Source organism: Leguminivora glycinivorella, chromosome 10 (assembly GCF_023078275.1).
Source record: "Leguminivora glycinivorella isolate SPB_JAAS2020 chromosome 10, LegGlyc_1.1, whole genome shotgun sequence".
In the NCBI taxonomy this organism is placed as follows: domain Eukaryota; kingdom Metazoa; phylum Arthropoda; class Insecta; order Lepidoptera; family Tortricidae; genus Leguminivora; species Leguminivora glycinivorella.
This window is the reverse complement of record NC_062980.1, coordinates 7,401,252-7,423,955: the sequence shown is the minus strand read 5'-3', so window position 1 is coordinate 7,423,955 and position 22,704 is coordinate 7,401,252. Positions and strand designations below refer to the sequence as shown.

The 22,704-nt window shown below is 36.9% G+C and overlaps 2 protein-coding genes across 5 annotated transcripts in view; both read right to left on the bottom strand.

Annotated features, from left to right (window-relative positions):
* The window catches only part of LOC125230677 (glutathione hydrolase 1 proenzyme-like), a 104,600-nt gene that overhangs the window by 55,110 nt on the left and 26,786 nt on the right, over nucleotides 1–22,704 (bottom strand). Inside the window, exons 1-3 of one of the 4 annotated variants that reach the window (XM_048135916.1) lie at nucleotides 17,447–17,465; nucleotides 9,860–9,986; nucleotides 6,647–6,865 (exon numbers count right to left, since the gene is read on the bottom strand). In XM_048135916.1, coding sequence (XP_047991873.1) covers nucleotides 6,647–6,865; nucleotides 9,860–9,966 — 326 coding nt within the window. In that variant the 5' untranslated portion in view covers nucleotides 9,967–9,986; nucleotides 17,447–17,465. Of the gene's footprint in view, nucleotides 1–6,646; nucleotides 6,866–7,574; nucleotides 7,869–9,859; nucleotides 10,107–17,446; nucleotides 17,466–22,704 lie in introns of those variants that run through there. The other 3 variants (XM_048135915.1, XM_048135914.1, XM_048135917.1) reach the window with 3 other exon arrangements.
* LOC125230678 (nuclear protein 1) lies at nucleotides 289–1,009 on the bottom strand. The gene has a single exon (XM_048135918.1). It carries the CDS (start codon nucleotides 913–915, stop codon nucleotides 715–717), a length of 201 nt encoding a protein of 66 aa, XP_047991875.1. The 5' UTR covers nucleotides 916–1,009; the 3' UTR covers nucleotides 289–714.

Sequence of the window (22,704 nt, the reverse complement as noted above, 5' to 3'; positions counted from 1 at the left end):
CTTTATTGATCGCCCTTGCGCCCACATATAACCTAGAGTCTAGGTCCTAGACAATAAACTGACCTGTAGGTTAAGTATGTAAGCCACTCTTTGTTATGTTATCATCGCGTGATGTAGCTATAGCTACGGCGCAGAATAATACAATATCTACTGATAGCGGCAAGGCCAGAGACTCGCCCGCCGCTTCAAGGTTGTTTTTGTGTATAAACAGCTAGGCGTAGGCGGATAAAAACATAACAAAGAGCAGACAACGACCTCGCACATTTTCCGGCCAAAAAAACAACAGACTAATCGTAAATTAAATCTTTATTAAACCTTAAATTATTATTACAGTCCTTTGAGCATCCTCTACCCCAAACATATACAGGGAGAAAACGCAAAATTTAAAGTAATAAACTAACTAGGAATTAATAACACAGCAAGATGAGCTCTACAACAAGCTCGGATTTAGTTTGAGATCAGATCTGGGAACGGTGGTGTGTCCAAAATAGATTTACCGGTGGCCTTGGGCCCTGGGCCGGGCTCGTCCGATGACCTCGCTGGCTGCCGCTGGCGAAGAAGCGCTCCTGCATGGGCAGGAAGCGCCAAGGATGCTCCTCTGATCTCGACGAGGCCTACCCGAGCTGTCCTCGGGTATCCGCCTTAACGTTCTCCATTCGTTCTGCATATCGACGTCCCAATAACAAGCCAAAGTCGTTTATTGATCCGGAATGTTCAGTGCTTGCTGCCCTTCTTGTTTTTCTCTGTGTTTGCTAGCTTCGTGACGATCTTTCTAGAATGTCCGGACGGGTCGAAGTGGTTCTGGTGCTCGCTCACCTCGCGCTTCGATCGCTGCTTGCCGCTGTGTCCGGAGAAGATGTGTTTGTCTTGCTCGAAGTTGTAGTGGTCGTACTCGTCGAAGAAGGCTTCAGACATGGTTGCGATGTGGATTTTTCTTTTGTTTTGAGTTAGGTAATACACTGGTTGCGTGCGCAACGTTGTTTGCTTGGATATTCTGGCTTGAATGTTCGGTGCGGGTGGAGGTGGGCGCTTATATACTGTCGCGCGCCACGTCACTGACCGCATGCGCGTCGATAACGATGAAGCCTCGCGATTGGTCGATGCAGCCGGCGACCCGGTTATGAAAGAGTTTGTTTATAAATGCGTATGTGAGTATGTAGTCACGTTATGTACCTGTGTGCACCGGTGTGTCACACCACATTAAGAATTATAAACACCTCAATATTTCCGAAGTCACGTTCACATAACTTAGCATAATTATTTTAAATTAAGATTTTATGTCCCGTCGGGTATTTATAAAAAAAAAACATTGGTTGGCGGTTACTCAATCGTCGGCCTAGATTATTTTAAAAATAAGACGTTTGTATACAGGATGATTAATTAGCAGGGAGATCAACGAAATCATTATCTACATATGTATAAACTTGCGTAGGTACTATCAATAAAAACATGTCACAAAATTATCGAAAACAGGACCTAAAATCTTAATAAAATGCAAACAAATTTTAAATGCATTTTCCCGGCTAAACATAAACTTTGTATGCCACAGAATGTTCCTTTTTTTAAAGGTTTTATTTTGTAGCAATCGACTGAAAAAATATTATTTTTCTTAACTTTTCACGGGTTTCCTTTTCAAGCTACTGAGTCCACTGACTGACAAAATGTTTTTCTAAAATGATAAAAGTTTGCATTTTATTTAGGTACATAATACGATATGGCAAACTATCCGATTCGAACAATGTTTATAAAGGTTTTAGCAAGGTCTTCAGTCAAGCACGTCGCTTTTGACACTTACAAATCAGTGTGACATCTGATATTAATTTTTCGAATCAGGCAACAAGTTTGTATATATTATTACGTAATGCTCACGTTGTGTGGCTGAATTGTTTTTAAGTTGATAATAATGGCACTAATTTCTTCTTTCTTCTTCTTTGTGAATACAGGCGTGAGTTTGTGTATGTATGTAAATATTGAATGTCGTTCATTTAAATTTGATTGTGTTTAATGTTTATCAGTATTTTCCTCGCGTTGGTATGGTGACTATTTTTTGTGTTTCCATTGGCCAATTAGGGTTTTTTAACCCTTGGAAATCTTGGAATCCTCTCAACGTTCAAGATTCAATATTCAGTAAATATTTTAAATCATTTGTTTGCTCAGACATCACCCACGAGGGTTTAAAAATAAACCTCTTATATACTTATGTAAAATAAATTATGATAATGTAAGTAAGTAGGAAGGCATTAAAGGAAGATGGGATGACCTTATCAAAGTTATGTATAATCCTTTGGTAAACAAAAAACCGGCCAAGAGCGTGTCGGGCCACGCTCAGTGTAGGGTTCCGTAGTTTTCCGTATTTTTCTCAAAAACTACTGAACCTATCAAGTTCAAAACAATTTTCCTAGAAAGTCTTTATAATGTTCTACTTTTGTGATTTTTTCATATTTTTTAAACTTATGGTTCAAAAGTTAGAAGGGTGGGGGGGGGGGGGACGCACTTTTTTCCTTTAGGAGCGATTATTTCCGAAAATATTAATATTATCAAAAAACGATCTTAGTAAACCCTTATTCATTTTTAAATACCTATCCAACAATATATCACAAGTTGGGGTTAGAATGAAAAAAAATATCAGCCCCCACTTTACATGTAGGGGGGGGGGGTACCCTAATAAAACATTTTTTTCCATTTTTTATTTTTGCACTTTGTTGGCGTGATTGATATACATATTGGTACCAAATTTCAGCTTTCTAGTGCTACTGGTTACTGAGATTATCCGCGGACGGACGGACGGACGGACGGACGGACGGACGGACGGACGGACGGACGGACGGACAGACAGACATGGCGAAACTATAAGGGTTCCTAGTTGACTACGGAACCCTAAAAAGAAGTTTAGTAAAGCATGCTGTAGGCATATAAATGACCACAAAACATCAACATGTGAACTTGTCGGTATATTAATATGTATCAGTATGCTAATATGTACTATGTAACCGACACTCCACAGCCTACGTACTCAATCTCTTTAACAAGATCACGCATTGCGTAGCTAAGCTGATTTTATAAGTCTAATATGTATGTATTTCTTGTGTAGAAGGCTTAGGTATATACTTAGTAGTTTCTCTAACCTCAAAATGTGTTTTTTTCAAACACGATAACATTCACTAAATATAAATAGGTATAAAAATTCGTATCGCTAACTCAAAATAAGATAAGATAAGATGCTATTGAGTATTAAGCCTATACAAGGTGCTCGCGAGGAACCCATATAACTTTAATGGCATATACTTGGTCACATTTTAAGACTAAAATGTCATATAAACTTTTCTAGATTTCGTCTAGTTTCAGAGTTATTGCCAATTAAAAAAAAAACTTCCGTATTGTTACATTTGTTACTCAGAAAAGGTCTTCTTAACGGCGCTGATGCGCAGTTGTGGAGCATAGTCTCACAGTAGTCATTGATAGATGTCAAAATGTAACAAGAAAAACTTCCAAAAAATTTGGTTTTTAGAAAAATAAATTAAGGAACTCATTTTAATTGCTGACTTCATGGATAAAAATTACTTTATAAGTGAAAATACGTCCAAAAAAGTAAAAAAAAACAAAAAAAAATTTTTTTTGCGAAAATTTTTAAAATTCATATAACATTTTTTCTTTCTTTTGGCCTCAGAAACGCGTGGTTCAAGTTATGCGGGTTCCTCGCGAGCACCTTGTATACCTAAAAGCTACCCCTCGAGGGTTGGAGGTAGCAAGATATTGGCAAAATATTATCTAGTTTAGTTATGATCCCTTCGTGCGTGCTTATAATGACATCCTGTACTATAGTTTCATTACCTACAACCGATCGTCAACGTCCAACCAATTCTGACGAAGGTATTTTAACCTTGATACCTACTAGAAGCATAATTATAGTACTCCTCTTGTGCTCAAGCAAAAAACATTATTTTTCCCCTCACTAGCTCGGAAACATGTGTTTTGTCCTTTAATACCAGCGGGTAAAAACGCATTTTATCTACTAGTGGGTAAAGTAATTTGACCTTGAATAAAGTCAAATTAACTTCTTTAAAATTGATAAAAGTAGGTGAATCTAGTAATAAAGATGATTTACCACCTGTGGAACACTGGAAGCAGTGATAAACGCATTTTTTGCGTTGTAGTTTCCTCGCTATAGTGAGGGGAAAAGTTGTGTTACACTCGGGTGCAAATGTATTTTACTTCTCGTGTGTTAAAAAACTCGCAAGTTCAGGATTCTATTCTCGAACCACTCGCTTCGTTCGTGGTTCAACTATAGAATCCTTTCACTTGCTCGTTTTTCAATTCCACACTCGGCGTTAAAATACAACTTTGCCCCCTTGTATAACACATAACTATTATTTGTTTTAAGTATTTAAGAGCTGTGTTTTAAATCGACACGAGTTACGAATTTCCTCTTCGCACGTATATCGTACGACGTTTTTCAGTACATATGGCCCTTCATATCTAGGTATATAGGCACATAAATATAACCAATTTAACATACATCAACATTTTATGGCCCCACATCATCATCATCCTTCTTGCGTTATCCCGGCATTCGCCGCGGCTCATGGGAGTCTGAGGTCCGCTTTGACAACTAATCCCAAGATTTGGCGTAGGCACTAGTTTTTACGAAAGCGACTGTCATCTGACCTTCCACCCCGAAGGGTAACTAGGCCTTATTGGGATTAGTCTGGTTTCCTCACGAGGTTTTCTTTCACCGAAAAGCTTTTATGGCCCTACGATATGTTTTAAATTATAAGATTTGTAAGGAGCGATGTATGAGGGTGACGTACCTAGATAATGACTAGCATGGCCAGCAGTGGACGTCATTTATGATATGATGTGATGAGTGTGCCTTCGTATGTCATCATAATACGTGGACAAAGACAACGGCGGGCGTAGGTATGCTATCTCATAAAAAAATGTCATCACACTTATCGGTACAGTCGACTACAATAAGATGTACGAATAAGATGTATGTATGTAGGTACAGGCAGATGCAGAGAAAAGTAGACCCCCTTGTTTATAAATTTGTAAGGGAGTCTACTTTTCTCTGCAGCTGACTGTACCTATCCATTCACTTTATTAAAACCTGACCAGAAAATAATATATATGACTGTTGTCAAGAGGGCGCTGTTCCTGTTATTCAGGCAGGCAAGCATGGTCGCGCGATAAATGATAAAACATTACGTAGCCGAATGGCACAAAACGCTTACGAAACGCTCATGAAACGAAACGCTCGTAGATATCTATCTCTATCGCTCTTGCGTATTGGCGCGATAGAGCTAGACTACCTTTCGCGGCGTTTCGTTTTCGTTTCGCGTCGCAGAAATGCCATTCGGCTACGGGACCAGTAGGCCTAGCACATGATTGCCGCGGGAGTATGTCGCCGCGAGATAGACTACCCGTCCTTATGTCATTAATACAGTTAGAAGGAGACGTGTGATCTATCTCGCGGCGACATACTCCCGCGGCAATCATTTGCTAGGCCTACAGGCCGTCTAAATAGTAGAAATAGCGCGATAGGGTGTTGTTGTTTGATCCTGATGTTTTATCATTTATCACGCGACCATACTTGCCTGCCTGATAAGGTGACAGTTCAGTTATACTATGAAAATAGTTCTAATAAAATTCTGCGACATGGCTCGTAGTCATAATATATTTGTGGTTAGGCTTTACAATGCAGCAATTATACAAGTAGGTATATATGTACCTACATCTGTTAGTAGCCGACTGCACAATAGGTTTAGTAATAACTTCTGTTATTACAACAAATATTTCATTTTATTTTATTGAATGTAGGTTAAGCAATAATCAATAGCCGGTTCTAGCAGTTTCTGAACTGTAGGTATAGGTAAATATCGTCATTGATAAAAGAATTACTCGATTAAACAAAAATAAAAATGAGGTTAAAGCTATATAATATAGATACCATGACAAGGTTACATGACATATTTGGTATTTAAAACGTCTACTAATTTACGGGTACTTAATTAAAATTTTGAAAAAACCGACTAACTCAGCTTTGAAACAAAAAAAAACTAAATCGAAATCGGTTCATCCGTTCGGGAGCTACGATGCCACAGACAGACACACACACAAAGACAGACAGACAGACAAACAGACAGACAGACACACACACACAGACACGTCAAACTTATAACACCCCGTCGTTTTTGCGTCGGGGGTTAAAAACAGTAGATAGTCGTTTGTTGGTAACTGGTAACCCATTGACACTCACAGTTCCACAACTCCGTGGCCTATTTCACCACAGTGACATTGACAATCAACTGACAATTCTGTGCCTATTTCTGGGTCGATAATAGTACATTGTACAACATGGGGCGGAAGTTGAATATTGCTAACGAGAGTAAGTTAAATCGCGACGGCTCGCCGGAGCGATTTAAAGGCTCAAGTTTGCAATATTCTTAAGGCCCAAATGTGATTAAACTTGCAAATGCGCTTGAATGTCTCTCTAACTTATTTTCTTATCTCAAGCTATTACTTAGGATGGTTTGGCGACTCAAGGATCTTGCTATTAAAGTAACTATTTTCTTTAGAGAAATGTGTCATCCCTATTTTTCAACAAAACTGTACGTCCTGAGATAATTAAAATTGATGATAAACTCACCTTCCTATTTCCGAACAAGGCGGCGCATCAGTGCACACAGCCGCCTTCTTAAACACATGAAGCCACGATGCCGAAGGTTTGAGCGGCTCCACCGGGTCCGGAGGTTCCGAGGTCTGTTTCTTCACGTTGGTGTTGCTGATGATGAATCCGCAGAACGCCGCGATCACTAATAGGAGCGCTAGTGAGCCGATTATCACCTTGGTCTTGAATTTACTCGGCCTGTGGACAAGGTGAGACTTGTAGCGCCATCTGTTGTTGAGTAGCGGAACTAAGGAGTATGAGGTAGTTTCCTTGAGGAAAATATTTTTTTAATGAATATGGGGCTATTAAAATAATATTGCAGTATTATAACTAATAAGCGGGTTTATGACTGTAATGAGTTATGAAAATTAACTTTGTTAGATTAAGTATGAAGGGATTTGAAATTATTGGGACGGTAGTTTAATCATGAAAACTCGTTTTTATTAGTCTACCTTAAATTTATTGCCTACTAATATATGTGGACTGTAATATTATGCATGTTATTATTCAACATTATTAACATTACTTTAAACTTTTCCTTTCCTTTTTTAAAAAAATGCTAATCCAAAGTACCTTCTCTGATAAAATAAATATGTAAATAGGTAGGTAGTAGATTATAAATATTATTATGACGATTTACGACTATAACAAATACAATAAAATAACTGGAAACTTTATAAGAATAAAATAATGATTTTAGTTTGTTTATACATATGACGTGATTGCCAAATATATTTTTCATAATCAAGCACCAAAGTTAACCTAGAGAATGTATAAATAATTGTGTACATAAATAGTGTTTTAGTAAATCCTCGCAGGCATGTGCTTACGTTATGATTTATTACGAGGACGAGAACGAACATTTTTAAAATATACAAATCATAATTACACCTTTCCTACTACTTACTTCTCAAGGAAATCATCTTCATCATCATGAACAAAGTTTCCCTGAAATAACGCAAGCCTATTTATAGGCGACACCAATCGGATGGTATCCATAGGGATATCGTCAGCGTGAGTGCTTATAAAATTCCGCCGGTGCAAACCACTTCTCAGCTGCTCCATTATTTTTGTTTACATAACCACAAACTTGTATTTAAAAACACATAACATAACCTTAAACTTGACACCGGTCGATATTTTAAACTCTGTTCCTTTTACAATTTTTTGTTACGTAAAGTAAACTAAACATTTTTGGTTTGAGCGTATCTGTGTATTATTTCATCGTGTTTTAAAGGCTGGGCCGCGACCGTGGCGGTTGCAGTGACTTTGCCTGCGGGCACTGTGGAAATCGATACGAACAGCTGGTAGGACCACGTATCTGGAACATTTCGGACTGGAGTCCTGAAGCTTCTTGAACGCTGCGAGTTCGTTAGTAGTCGTGCGAGCAAACTACAAAGTTCCGTCGCTCGACCATAGATGGCACTTGGAAGTATATTATGTCGTTTAAGTGTTCTTTTTGGAATGTTAAATACATGCCATAGAACCATGTAACTCCTCTCACACCTCTTCTTTTCTCAATTTAATATGATCCTAAAAGTATAATTCATTACAATGAATTGAATACGTTGTGTTGTTGTGGCTTTGCTTTATTTAATTCAACAGGCGTTCTTTCAATATTCAGTACATTTTCTAGGAATAGGTAGAAGTGGCACCTAAAACTAATTCGGCACAAGGTGAATGCAGTAAAGTAGAACATTGTTCAGTATGTCCGTGCTAAAGTAGAATTTTCCTTTCAAAATTCTTCCTCAGTAACGTGAATCTAAACCTAGTGAAACGCGGTCTAAGCCGTTTTCCTTTAGGGGTTTAGTGAAAACAAGTTTTATTTCAATGCGATGCAAACGACTAGGTATATTATGTAGGAAAATATGAGAAGGGAAAACGTTAGGCTACTATCCAAACGTTGGTAGGTGGGTGATTTTTGCTTTATACGGATTTTCCTTAATTATTTCGCTCAAGATCGTAGCGCGCTGGGGATCGATTTTTAAATTTCGAACGCACGAATTCGCCGTTCGAAAGTTTGTGGAAAACGACGTAATGCTATTCTTGAAAAAGGACGGCTAGTAATTTTAAAACTAGTGGTAATGACCACTCGTTTTCGATTCTGTTAGTAGAATTTAAATCGCTAGTAAGTGGAGATATTATTGAACGAATTTCACGAAATCGAATGGCCGAGATTCAAAAATGAATTTTCACCACATTAACTGGTAAAGGCTTTCTGTGCTATTCGAAAACAGATAGCAAAATTGCATTTTATCCACAAGGGGCAAAGTAATTTCATACAAATTTTAACTCGATGTCTTAATCTGGCTGCTAGATTTTACCTATAAATGATGATTTTGAATCATAAATATTGAATAAATTCCAGTCTCTCACAAAGAATAATAAAACTAAGCTGTTCTAATTTTAGTTCAAATTGTTTGCATGTTCTTTGTGAGGTGAAAATAAATGAAATTTATTATTGATGAATTTGATTTATTTTGATGTTTTATAGTCAGTATTTTGTTCGTGTTGGTGTGGTGAAAAATTTTGTGTTTCACTCGGTGGCAAAGTTTGTTTAACCTTCGTGCTTTGATACCCTCGCAACGCTCAAGATTCCACTTTTTGATAAATATTGGAATCTTTCGCTTGCTCAGTTATCAATTGGCACGTGCGGTTAAACAACTACTTTGCCCCCTTGTAAAACAAATAACTATTGCTTCCAGAGCGAGGTACGCTTTTCAAGCGTAGCCCATAACAAAGGAAAATCTATATGAAGCAAAAAGCAGTATCACTGATTCATCATCACCCTTCTTGCGTTATCCCGGCATTCCGCTGCGGTCCGCTTTGATAACTAACCCCAAGATTTGGCGTAGACACTAGTTTTTACGAAAGCGACTGCCGTCTGGATTAGTCCGGTTTCCTCACGATGTTTTCCATCACCGAAAAACGACTGGCAAATATCAAATGACATTACCATTGATTACAATGTGAAAATGCGTATGTACCAAAAAGCGCCTACGAATAGAGAACCCAACTATCGAGATTCTGGCACTGAATGTGTGACTGTTGTCGCTTAAAATGATATATGCTTAAAAATCGTCACAAAACTGAGAGTGAGTTAATTTTTGTTAACAACTTACGCTAATTGGGGGGTCCCAAATTCTGAAAATGCCCACATGCGTATAATACCAAAACAGTAATTTTATTCACCTGTCACCAGAATCCGGTACTTTGATGAGCACATGTCTGTTTGTCCGTCGTCCACTGCCCGGCCTTTTTAATGAACTTTCACGTCGCAACAATTTTTCATCACACATTTTATCACTTTAGCTACAGTCTGTTTTAAAAAAGATGACAAAAAAGTCAGAACATTGTCTGTAGATAATTAGGTCTTCATATTTTTTATAGTTTCATTACTTTTCAAAATATAGGAAAACTTTGCAGGCAAAAAAATACTTTTCACTCTCACTAGCTCGGAAAGGACTTTTTTATTCTTTAAAAACAGATAGCAAAATCGCATTTCATCCACAAGAGTGCAAAGAATATTTGAAATCCGAACGTGTCATTAGTTACTTTTTTAAATATTAATTTCTGGTAAAGGCATGTCCCAGACAGGACAATTTTCTCCCTGTGCTTAAATTGTCTTAACAAATCATGTGATGCGAACGTAAAAATAATTTCATATCGAATTGTATCCGACTAAAAACATTAAATTCAAACAATTTTATAACATGATTTTAGTAAAACACTTGAAATCGTACAAGAAATTGTATTTTTGACTCTTCCATTGTACTTATTCAGAACGCATCTTAAGTAACATTGCAATCTCAAAACGCGTGAAACGGAACGCACCCAAATATTTAGATTTTTCTTCTTGATTCTTAATTTGAAACTTTTGTGGTGTCGGTCGGTGCATCGTGGAAATTGTAATAAACGCAAATTGACTTGACTTATTTCTGTGCAATTATGTTCCAGTTGTTTTTATTGCCTGTTTCCTCGCTTTAGTGAGGTGAAAAGTTATGTGTTACACACGGGATGCAAAGTTATTTTACCTCGTGTGTATTGCAACACTCTCTACGCTCAGGATTCTATTTTTGAACTACTCGCTTCGCTCAGGATTCTATTTTCGAACCACTTGCTTCGCTCGTGGTTCAACCATAGAATCCATTCGCTAGCTCGTAGTTCAACCCTAGAATCCATTCGCTAGTTCGTGTAACGTGTTGCAATTCCACACTCGGTTAAAATACAACTTTGCTCTCTTGTATAACAAATAACTAATTTTGCTTTGTGAAACCCACACTTTAATAATAATCTATCGCTGATCTCGTATTATCAAAGATTTTTTAAAGAAATATATAATTTTCAACTACGCCTACAAAGAAATAACGAACAACAAACACGAATCTACATAAGTATTTTTTAACGAAAAACATAAAAAATTCTTAATTAATAAAGGCTAATATCCAATTTATATACCTACATATTTACTAAACAACAAGGCGTTTATTGTTTTGTAAATAACTTTCAGTTTATAAACTATTCATACTAATAATAATATAAATGGGAAAGTGTGTGTGTCAGTTTGTTTGTGCGTCTTTCACGGCAAAACGGAGCGACGAATTGACGTGATTTTTTAAGTGCAGATAGTTGAAGAGACGGAGAGTGACATAGGCTACTTTTTGTCTCTTTCTAACACGAGCGAAGCCGCGGGCAAGAACTAGTATTTGTATAAGAGAAAAGTCAGCAAATGCGTGTAATCCTTTATTGTCACGAATAGAAATCAAACTAAGCAAATTAATTGACATCATTATGTAGGCGACTGCAATTAGGTAATATAAATAATGAAACGAGACACGAATCTTGCGTGATCGACTTGAAAGTTTAATGTTATTAATAAATGTACTGATTTAGCAGTACGTGCTTAGGCCATAGACATAAATAATTAGGTAGTACCAAGTAGTACTAAATTTAAAATTTCTACTGTAGAAAAAATAAAATATTGGTGGAAATTATTTGCTTACAATATGGATTGGGATTTGCCAAAAATAGTCGGGCGGGTTGATTAATTTCGTTCTACATAATTATTTATCTACCTAAAAGTATCAGGAAAAAAATAAGCTTAGATAATATCTCCCTGCCGGCGTATTACGCTTCTAACTTTATCACTTATCTATGTGGGTCAAAGACATAATTATGTAACTCCGTATAGACGGATAAGTCTAAGAAAAAAACGTACCTCAAAGTCATAGAGAAAGAGGTACGGTGGCCTGGATGGCGTTACACCTTTGGGGAACTCTCGGCTGCGCTAATATTAATATTTGTCATTTTAACACATATCAACTAATATCAAGCTAACAATATGGGCCAAATTGTCAAAACTGTGTCTGTCTGTGTCGAGAGATGGCAGTCTATGCACTGTGATTACACATTTTACTTTGACAGTAACTCTCTATAATACTCGATCCTCTTTGATGTGGGTAAAGCATCCGTTACGCTTTGGCAAATATGTCAATGTGAGAGTGACAGATGTCTTAACCACGTGGATAAGTGATAAAATTGGAAGCCGCTGGCTGGAATACGCCGGCTGGTAACAAAAAAGATTTATTCTTATTAATATTATGTTTACGCCTCTTCTGTCCCTCATAATTACTTATGACAGTTATGACCATCTTTCAGCCGAGCATACAATACATATATATTATTATGTAAGTATGACATATAGATAAGGTTATTCGAAAATTATTAATATATAAGATACCTACGTCTTAACAGAATAAGGAATTTCCAAGTATTTATACCATACCACCTCAGTATTATACGGGATTTTATTTATAATTTCAGTAGGTCGTGTTCTTTACGATTTACGGGCGCTGTCATGTGAAAAAGTATTTATTTAGAAATATTACACAATATGTACCTTATTAACTACTATGTGAGACTTTAAAGACTTATTGCTTTAAAAACTTAAAACTAAACTTGCTTCAAAAACTTATTGCTTTTTATTTTATTCTATTGCCCTGTGTGGTGATGGGTTAAGAATTTCACCATCCCCTTTCTTCCCGTGGGTGTCGTAGAAGTCGACTGTGGGATAATATGGGTTAAATTGTGGCGTAGGCGAGATGCGAGAGGCTGGCAACCTGTCATACTGCAATGTCACAATTTGGATTTCCTTCAAACCCTTTTTGCCAAGAGTGGCACTGAAACTTAGTAGTTCATAATGCTCTGCCTACCCCTTTATGGGATATAGGCGTGATTATATGTTACGTGTATTGCTTTAAAAAATGCTACGACTGTGCGGATTAATAGGAAAACGAATGTTCTTGCATTAAATGGCGTTCGTGATGATTTTTATGCATTACACATTACACCGTCATAAAGAGAATTTATTTTTTAAGAGTTGGTAAATGGTAACCTTAAAACATCGCGAAAATTATTTTGCGGCAATGAACGTATAAACCTTGGTCGGGTTTACCCAAAGTTGTCCTGCCGCCAGAGTCAAGGAGAAATCATTACCTTCAGCGCTTACTTACTTTACATAACACAATACATGTGATCAGTAGGTATTATAATGGTCTGTTCAAGTGTTCTTCTATAATGTATAAACTACAAAATAATATTTTCCGTGAAAAAAGACTGGTTATATCACTATTTAAATATTTGTATTTTAAATAATTTACCTACGAGTATTGAAACTTTGACATCCATTTTTCGTTTCATACCTATCATTATTTTTTATCGTTTACCTAGATTAGTAATAAAAAAATACGTAAGTGTATAAGACAAACTTATTACAACACACTGGCCATAAACAGAAAGCCATAATTCACCAAAATAATAAATTCACCAAAAAAGAGCAAAACTATATTATGTACCCTCAATTCGTTAATTTATATGTCTTCTCCTTTTATAATTTAGGTATATGTATAGGTACATATTTGGTAGATACATATTAAATATTGAAGTGTCAGAATATGAGCAACGATACATAATAATTACGCTAAAATATTTGAATCACACCGTAATTTTTTTTTACTTATAGAAATGCACCGTCCAAAGTTTTCTCACCAAATTATTCGGTGTGAAAACGTTTGTATGTCCTCAAAGAGAGTAGCGTGAAATTGCCTTTGTGTCATTAGCAGTGGATCGAATCGGCTGGAGTGACCTTTGCATCTATTAAAGTTTGGCCACACCGGCGCGTTTTGAGAGCGTAGGCGGAGCGTTAGCGGAGCGCAATGATAGCGGTGCGCCGGACGGACGCTGGCGTTGCGTCCAGCGGACGTCAGCGGGAACTAACGAGCGCGGATTGCGCGCGGATTGCGCTAACGCTGCGCTATCAAAACGCTTCATGTGTGGCGGAGGCTTATAATCGGGTTCCAATCAACGGTGAGTCTCCAGTCTTCATATGTATATGGTCATTGTGCCAGTTTTTGTCCACCTATTTTAGTTTTCGCCCAAACACGGAATATTAAATTTTGTATGGACCGTTCCGCTTTTTTTCGAATTTTACGCGAGCGAAGCCGCGGACAAGGGCTAGTCCTGCATATTTCTGGTCAAGCTTTACATCACTGGTTTGCTTGGGTTGAAAATACCTATTAAAGGGTGCGTGGTGGTTTTTGGAAAGTGCAAGTCCTATTTTAAGCACGAAGGCGAACTACTAGTTAATTGGTATAATCGACCTAGCTACTCAAAGATGTTTCTAGCATTAGTACAGTAACTTTGTCGCCTGAAAGTATGGTGCCGTATGCGTCAAATCCGGTAGTTCTGATTTTTTGCAGACTTGTTTATGATGTTGGCCTAATGAATAATCTATGTAAGTTTGTGACCTAAGGCGCCGAACGCCACTTTGTAAAAAAAAAACCGCGAAAAATCGTTTCTTTTCCAAATATTGGCGATTATAACCCTAACGGCCCAGCCACGACATTGGTTTAAGCGCGACAGCGGTGAGCGACAGCCATACGTGTGAATGAAAAGTCCTATCGCTGTGTCTCGCTCCTATGTATGGCCGCCGCTCACCGCTGTCGCGCTTAGACCAATGTCGTGGCTGAGCCGTAAAGGACTAGTTTTTGAAAAAGCTTTCTTAGGACATTTTTGAAATAAACTGAGGGCTAAGTTGATCTGTGTAAGGTGTTTTAGGTGTTCCCAATATTTATTTATTATTTTTTATTAATTTGACGCATACTACAGATGTATAAAGTTAATGGATATGGAGATGTTTATATAAATTATCCTAGTTCCTGTTCAAGGTGTATTTATACGGCTACCAAATAATTCCATTAACATCTTGTAGATCAAACAGGTTTCCAAATACCGACATTTGGCACGTTCCTGAGAATGTAAACAACGCCTAATATGTCTATTGTGTCCATCAAAATATCTTTGTATGTCTTCTGCCGTTGAAATAGGATTTTAATCTGCTTGTCAACTTATTTGTAGACTGTAGCTATAATATAAGTTATGTGGGTATTTTGACGCACAGGTTCGATATTAGTCATAGGAAATTTTACTGAAGGCCAGTAGCGAGTATTTTTCTTATTGTCGCTGATAAGTAATTGTAGATATGTATATTATACCTATACCACAGTATAATAAAGAGTACTATCGTACAGTATGGCCACTCCCGCTCCCCGCTGAAAGTGCCGCCCACCCCCTCTCGGTTACCTGACAGTTACCGCCTGTCAAAAACGCGAACAGTCGACCTGTCATATCTCACTCATACAAGCATGGTACGCGTTTACCTACACGAGCTTAGACTGTGTGCTAGGAACGCGCAGCTCTTTCATATATTTAATCGCCAGTGTCCGAGGTGTGCCTATACTATTACTAGTAGTAGTCTTACAAACAAAGTAAGTTCACGGGCCGTTATTATTCGACATGCTAAAACTGGGGCCTTATTCGACATGTGCAGTCAGATGTGGAGAGAGGTGCTCCACCTGCATATTTTTTTTTGCAAAAAGTGAGTAGAAAGGAGAGGCATCCACGTCAAATCAACAGTTCAAATTTTACCACTTGTTGATTGTTGTTGCCACTGTAGATAATCTCTCCGTAGATCTAAGTCTCCATAGATATATTTTTTTTAATCTTGCGCCCCTGACTAACTTAGTTGTGTTGCCAGTGTATATAAAGCCTATTGAAATTAATAAAGGTTTAACCATTGACTGAGAAATCTGAGAACAAGTTCCTGAGTTATATCATCGTTCACTGGTTATCCTTGTCGCACGAGAGATCACGAGTATATGTGTAATTGTGATACATATTTTATATACTTAATTATATTTTATTTCTATTGCAAAGAGACATATAAGGCGTTTCAATTACATGAGTTTTATTGCGTGTGTTAAGTGGGTAAATTTTGTCCTTTCGTTATTGTTGTTTTGTTACTGAAATAAGGGTTTTCAATACACAACTATGTATAAGTATTTACATGGTTATTTAATCTTAATATGGTAATTTAATTATACCAACTCTACAATTTAACTTTTTAAATGCCTATATTGGGAAATATCTAGTACATTCATGTTTTATTCTTAACAAAGCTAATATAGGGTTAATATAAAGATCGCTATGCTTTATTCCATTACAGCCTTCCCCGGCGTAAGGTTTTGTTCTACTTTAACCGACCAATCCTACTATTATTTAATAACGCATTATTAAAACTGCTAATTACACTGCTAAACACTGCAATGGATTTGAAACGGACTATTTACTGTCTCGTGTGTTGATGGATATGCTATGACTATGATGTATGGGTATCAAAAGTTTTAATATATGTACGAAAACGAGACAAGAATTTCTAACAAAACTTTTCTCATTGTTGTTCGTTGCCTTCGTTGCGCGCTGCTTTAGGCATGTGTAAATTTTGGCATTCCGATCCATCGTCTGTTTTGAGTATTTCTGAAATTTTGGCTATATTAAATTGGCTCAAACATACTTCCTGCAACCTTTTTGGAAAAAAGTTTTACATTATCTCTGTAAATTTTCAATTTAACTTAAATATTTTTTTAAATCTGGGTTTCTAGCAGGTATATAAGGTTGAGAATAATCAAAATAGTTAAAAGAAAAAATCACGAGATTTGATTCTACAAAAATTTTGTGAGTCTGAATTTTAAACGAAACGTTTACTTAGTTGTATTTAATCGTTTGTGACCTGCCTTATGCCACTGCGTGTTGATCTAATAGCTTTGTCTATGGCATTTGACCACTTTGATTACAAAACTTAATGACAACGTACCTAATTATACAGGTACTTATGTAATCAACAAGTAATTAGAACGTTCTGTATAATACACGGAAGTCTTCAATTATTATTTCCAACATTTTCCAAGATATTTTCTGCCTTGAATTAAATGTCTGGAATCGTCATTCCAGACATTTATTCTGCATTCTAGTCATTAATTTATTATTAATATTATGCACGTCAGATTTTTTTTTGCAATTGCTCTAGGTAACTTTATTTGATATTGTTTATGTTATAAGACATGGTTACTGTGCTAGTTTTCGTCCAGCACTCGTTTTCGAACATTGGAGAATATTTGAAAATAAACCCCACTTAGGTATTGCAATCATTATTCCCTACATAAAATAAGCATGATTACAATAAATGCCAAAATGAGAAAACACATATAATTTGATGTTTCGTGTGTGGACAAAAACTAGATTATGTGGACGAAATCTAGCACAAGTATCCTACTGGATTTGCCTGTTGAAAAATCATTAATTTTATTAAACAGTTTAATACACGATTTGAACACACATATTCACTAAACTGATTTAGCACAAACGTCATATCAGTCACTTCACCTAAATCACGTATACGTTAACGTTCCGCACCGTGACGATGTCACGGCGCCGCGGTCGCGACTGGCTGCGCGGGCGCCTATCGCCACATTTTCATCGCGCCGCATCACGTGAACTTTTCTGCTTCCAGTTTCCCTGTTCCTTTTTGGGTGAAACCTTGGAGGTGTATGTACAAAAGAAATTGAGCCTTTTTGTAAATTTTCACGTGATATTTTTTTGTAAGACCTTGGATGTAATAAATAAACTATTAAGGGGCTGACAACACCCAACTGCGCAAAATTGATGTTACTTGCGCAATTTTTTAAGACAAACTATTAGTTTTAGTAAGGCAAGTAAATTATATGTTATTGTTTATTATATTTCAACGAACATAGCCGTACTCGATACACGATTTAACGAAATCGGCTCGATAGAAAAAAATTGCAAAGACTGGTCTCGAGTTCGTCATTTAACGGTTCTATGTCGTTCAATTATTCACTTAGTTGTCTTTAATTAAAATTACAATAACAAAAATGTACATATCTAAAACACTGACGAAACATATTGCACACATAATGCATCTTTCTATTTTATTTTAATATTTTTCCGTACTTTTCGTACCTAGCCGCCCTGTTTTAGTGACATCGCGCTCTCACTTACTCCCTTGCGAATAGACAGTGTACGCTAGCGTCAAGGTCATTGGGTGTTGTCAGCGTCTTAATGGAAAGAAAAATGATGCTTTTGCTGGCTATGAATGAATACCGTATCGTATTAAATTTTTTGCTCGCTAAATCCACGATATGAACTTTGACATTTTTAGGGTCCCGTAGGAAAAAAAAACCAGCACTTGTACCTATCCTTATAGGAACACTTCTTTGGCCGTCCGCCCGTCCTTCCGTCCGTCCATCTGTCTGTCGACACAGTGGTCATGACCCTTTATTTCGGGAAAGTGTGGAAATTAGAGCCATGCCCATCACACGACAACATAAACTTGAAGGAAATGAAACGAATTTTTTTATTCGTAACATACAGTTATACTTAAGTCAGGAAATATGTTAACTATTTTATATTTGTTACAATTTGTATTGAATTTGCTAATTTATATAATATCACGTTAGCGATAAATTGAAAAAATCTTGATAATTATAAAAAATATTTTTCCCCTCACTAGCTCAGAAACACGTGTTTTGTTCGTTAATACCAGCGGGTAAAAACGCATTTTATCCACTAGTGGGTAAAGTAATTTGACCTTGAATAAAGTCAAATTAACTGCTTTAAAATTGATAAACGTAGGTGAATCTAGTAATACAGATGATTTACCACCTGTGGAACTACTGGAAGCAGTAATAAACGCATTTTTTGCGTTGTAGTTTCCTCGCTATAGTGAGGGGAAAAGTGTTGTGTTACACTCGGGTGCTAATGTATTTTACTTCTTGTGTGTTAAAAAACTCGCAAGTTCAGGATTCTATTCTCGAACCACTCGCTTCGCTCGTGGTTCAACTATAGAATCCTTTCACTTGCTCGTCTTTCAATTCCACACTCGGCGTTAAAATACAACTTTGCCCCCTTGTATAACAAATAACAATTCTTCGAGCCACGACTTTAGTCTATTTTTAAAAATTTGGGCGGATGCCGCAAGGAACCTGCAATAGGTACAAGAAGTCCTTAAGAGGATACGGTAGCGAAAATGCTAAAATGGAAAGGAGCCCCCCATTTCAACTTGGGAATTTTAGTTAAATATACAAGTGTTATTAACTAGATTTATCGAAAAAAAATTGTCCATTAAGAACAACTCAGTCAAAAGATATTTAAAAAAAATCTTTAAAATCGAGGTTCCGCTCTCGACTCTTTCCTCCTTCATAACTTAATCAATCGGAACGAAATTTGAGAATCTGAATAACAATGAAATAATCTATTTCGGACCGTTTAGCTTTTTTGGTTAATTGTTACCAATCTTGAGTATCACACCTTTTTTTGCGCCACAATGAAAAAGGACGTTTCTGGAAATTTTTGATTGGCTCTAGAGTCTTTAAAAAGCAGAATAGCAAAAAAATCAAAACGGTCCGACACATATAAAAATAATAACAATCTGTGTTGAAAAAATCATTGCTCTATCTTCAAAAACCAGGGAGGAAATAGTCGAGAGCGTTTGTATGGAGAATGGACCCCTACCGTATCGTCTTAATTCGCTTTAAGCTGTGAGGACTATAGGGCATCCAATATACAGGAGAAAACCATCAGTGTCCGGCAGGTTGTATTAATGCTTGTATTATATGAACAGTCTGCCCAAAAAGAGTAAAAATTAAAAAGTGGCAACATCGTAGTGTCGTCCCGTTTTCTCACACATATTGATTTGAAAGGGAGGGCAATGTTGCCACTTTTTAATTTATACTCTTTTTGGTCAGACTGTACCTAACTTTAAAAGCGGAAATATACTACCACGGATTACACTTGAAATGAAATCGCGGCCTCCGGATCATTATTCCACCGTTCTGCCAAATGCTCAATGATAGCCAGTGAATCTTTTCATCATATAGGGCCAAATGCGTTTTCACATTATCCGATCCGATATCGGATGTAGGAAGGATTTCAAAGGCAAAAATCAAAGATCGCGGCTTAGATATGTGGGATATCGGTCCTACATCCGATATCGGATCGGATTATATGAAAACGCACTAACGGACCCTAGCGCCATCTACGGTAAGAGCGTTAAGTCTTAATTTATTCTAAGCCAAAAAGCTCGAAGACATTTTGCTTGTTCAAAATTAATTCCATATTATGTAACCTTCGTTAGTCCTGACTCTATTTATAAACTGCATTGTCTAATAGCATAGTTGAAATATGCATGTCCATTACTATAAGTAGCACGCACTCTGTCGCGTGTCTCATAAGAATTAGCGACTAGACCCAGGGGACGCATGCCGAGCACGATTCGGCTTAAGTATTTGGGTTTAAATATATGCCTTGATGAATAAAGTTATATATCTTCTTTGGAATTAGGTATAGACTTATTGTTGCAGTTGAAAACCAGTTACAGATTTGGCATCGAACGACTGGGGGTAAGAAAACAATGATGATGTGAAAATGGTGTTACACAATTTAATCGGATGACATTTGGCTTACACCAGACGTGAACGTATTCTCTATTTCTTTTTACGGAAATTGCCATAAGGCTATTATTTTTTGTCAAATTATGACAGGCCTTTATGAAAATTCGACTGTTTAGAAAAGCCCTTCAATCTTTCCCCACCTTACCTTACTTACATTTAATCTTTCCCCACCTTACCTTATTATATAAACTCTGAAAAATCAAATGGGAAAAACCTTTTTTTGATGTGAGATAAGGTTTTGCGGCTTTTCTGTGTGGACATAATAAAACAAAGAGAAACCTTTTAGGTATGTTAGGTATGCATCCTAGGCCACTTCCTAATAGTTTAGCATTATTTTAGTTTACTCAGCTCCTACTTCAAATAAGCATAAACATTCAAACCAGCGGGGCCAGTCAATAGGTCTTTTAATTAATATCTTATTAATATTTATTGTTTACATAAAACTAAGTACCCACTGTACAAACACTTCAAAATATTAAACGTTATTAACTTCCGCTGAGAGCTTATTAATTTCCAAGTTTACACACGCATGAGTAATATACATGTAAATTAGAGATGGGCCTAGTTTGGAGTTTGCTATTATAGTATTTTATACAATCGTGATATATAATACAAAGCTTTTCAGTCGAGTGCCATGTTTAGGCCATGAAGCTTGCTGAGTGGCCTAATAGTACGGTACGAGAGTGAAAAGCTTAATTATATCACTATTGTATACAATACTTTTTCTACTGTTCTATACAATACTATCTTCATCATCAATGGACAGAAATATCATCATTCATGCAAGTTAAAATTAATGTTAATAGAGTCGTTCACCGTTGTACACAGAACACCCCACTAGAAGCCTAATGCAAGCGATATTGTTCGAGACGCAAATCACCAATCCTTGCGGGGTGAGGCGGGCGCGCACGGTGCTGCCATTGGTCGTTTCAAATAATGGCGCGCCTTTACGATTAGCAGTAGGGATGGGAATGGGACATGTCTATTATAGACAATGGTACCGGTAACAGTACTGTGGTGAATTTGTTTTGCAACAAATTATAATATTATAATTAAATTATAATAAGGCCTAGTTACCCTTCGGGTTGGAAGGTCAGATGGCAGTCGCTTTCATAAAACTAGTGCCTACGCCAAATCTTGGGATTAGTTTCCAAAGCGGACCCCAGGCTCCCATGAGCCGTGGCGAATGCCGATGCCGGGATAACGCAAGGAGGATGACGATTGTGATAGCACCTCAATAAAAATCATTCTAGTAACTAATAACTAAACTGTTCATTTTTACTTACGTTTACTAAGTTAAATTACCAACTAAATATTCTAAACTAATCAATCAACTAAATAACACTACAGACTCTACAGATTCTAGATAATTATTAACAATTACAAATCTGCTTTCTTTTATATTTCATAAAATGGTAGCACATGGTACGAACGGTAGTACGAAGTTCCCGCAACAGACATAAACTAACATGGCCCCATCCCTAGTCGTTTACGTGAAAGGGATAGCATATCGCATTGTTAACTAGGCAAAAAGGGATGGACGCGCCGCGGCGCCGCTCAGTACAACCATAACCATATTGACCAGTATAAATGAACTCCGCGGATAATAAACAATATTCAACAAAATAATTAATTTGACTTAACTGTGGAATGTTATTCCATCTTTTTTATATGTAGAAGTGTTAGAAGACTTACCACACCACTTTATGCTGCAAGAGACTTGTTTGCAACCAAATTTGATTATTTAAGATTTTTTCCCGAGCGGACACGAACACTGTTAGCGGGTCGTATACTTGGGCGCTACTGATCGGTGTCGCACGCGTTCAAACTTTTATAAACCTGATTTGTCGTATGCTTGGTGACCGCGAGTCGCCCTGTAAGGGCCGTCTTGTTGTATTGGTCTGTGCCGTTGTATCAACATCGAATTACCTAGCAACCAATTGTTTGTAATAACCGTCTCGTCTCTGATTGGCCGATAACGCGACAGATAAAAAAAAAACGTGTTTCAGATGCAGGAAAATTAGCCAGGTATAGCAAATTAGTATAGAAATTGTATGAAGTTCTATTTTTGAAATTATTACAGTTAACTAAAGTCAACTATAATGAGCTTATTATAATTGAGTCGGAACTGCCATAGAGTATCCAACACTGAAAAGTTAGCACTTATAGTTT

Bases quoted from the DNA above. Each gene is read 5' to 3' on its own strand.
- LOC125230678 (XM_048135918.1), bottom strand. From the start codon at position 915: ATGTCTGAAGCCTTCTTCGACGAGTACGACCACTACAACTTCGAGCAA.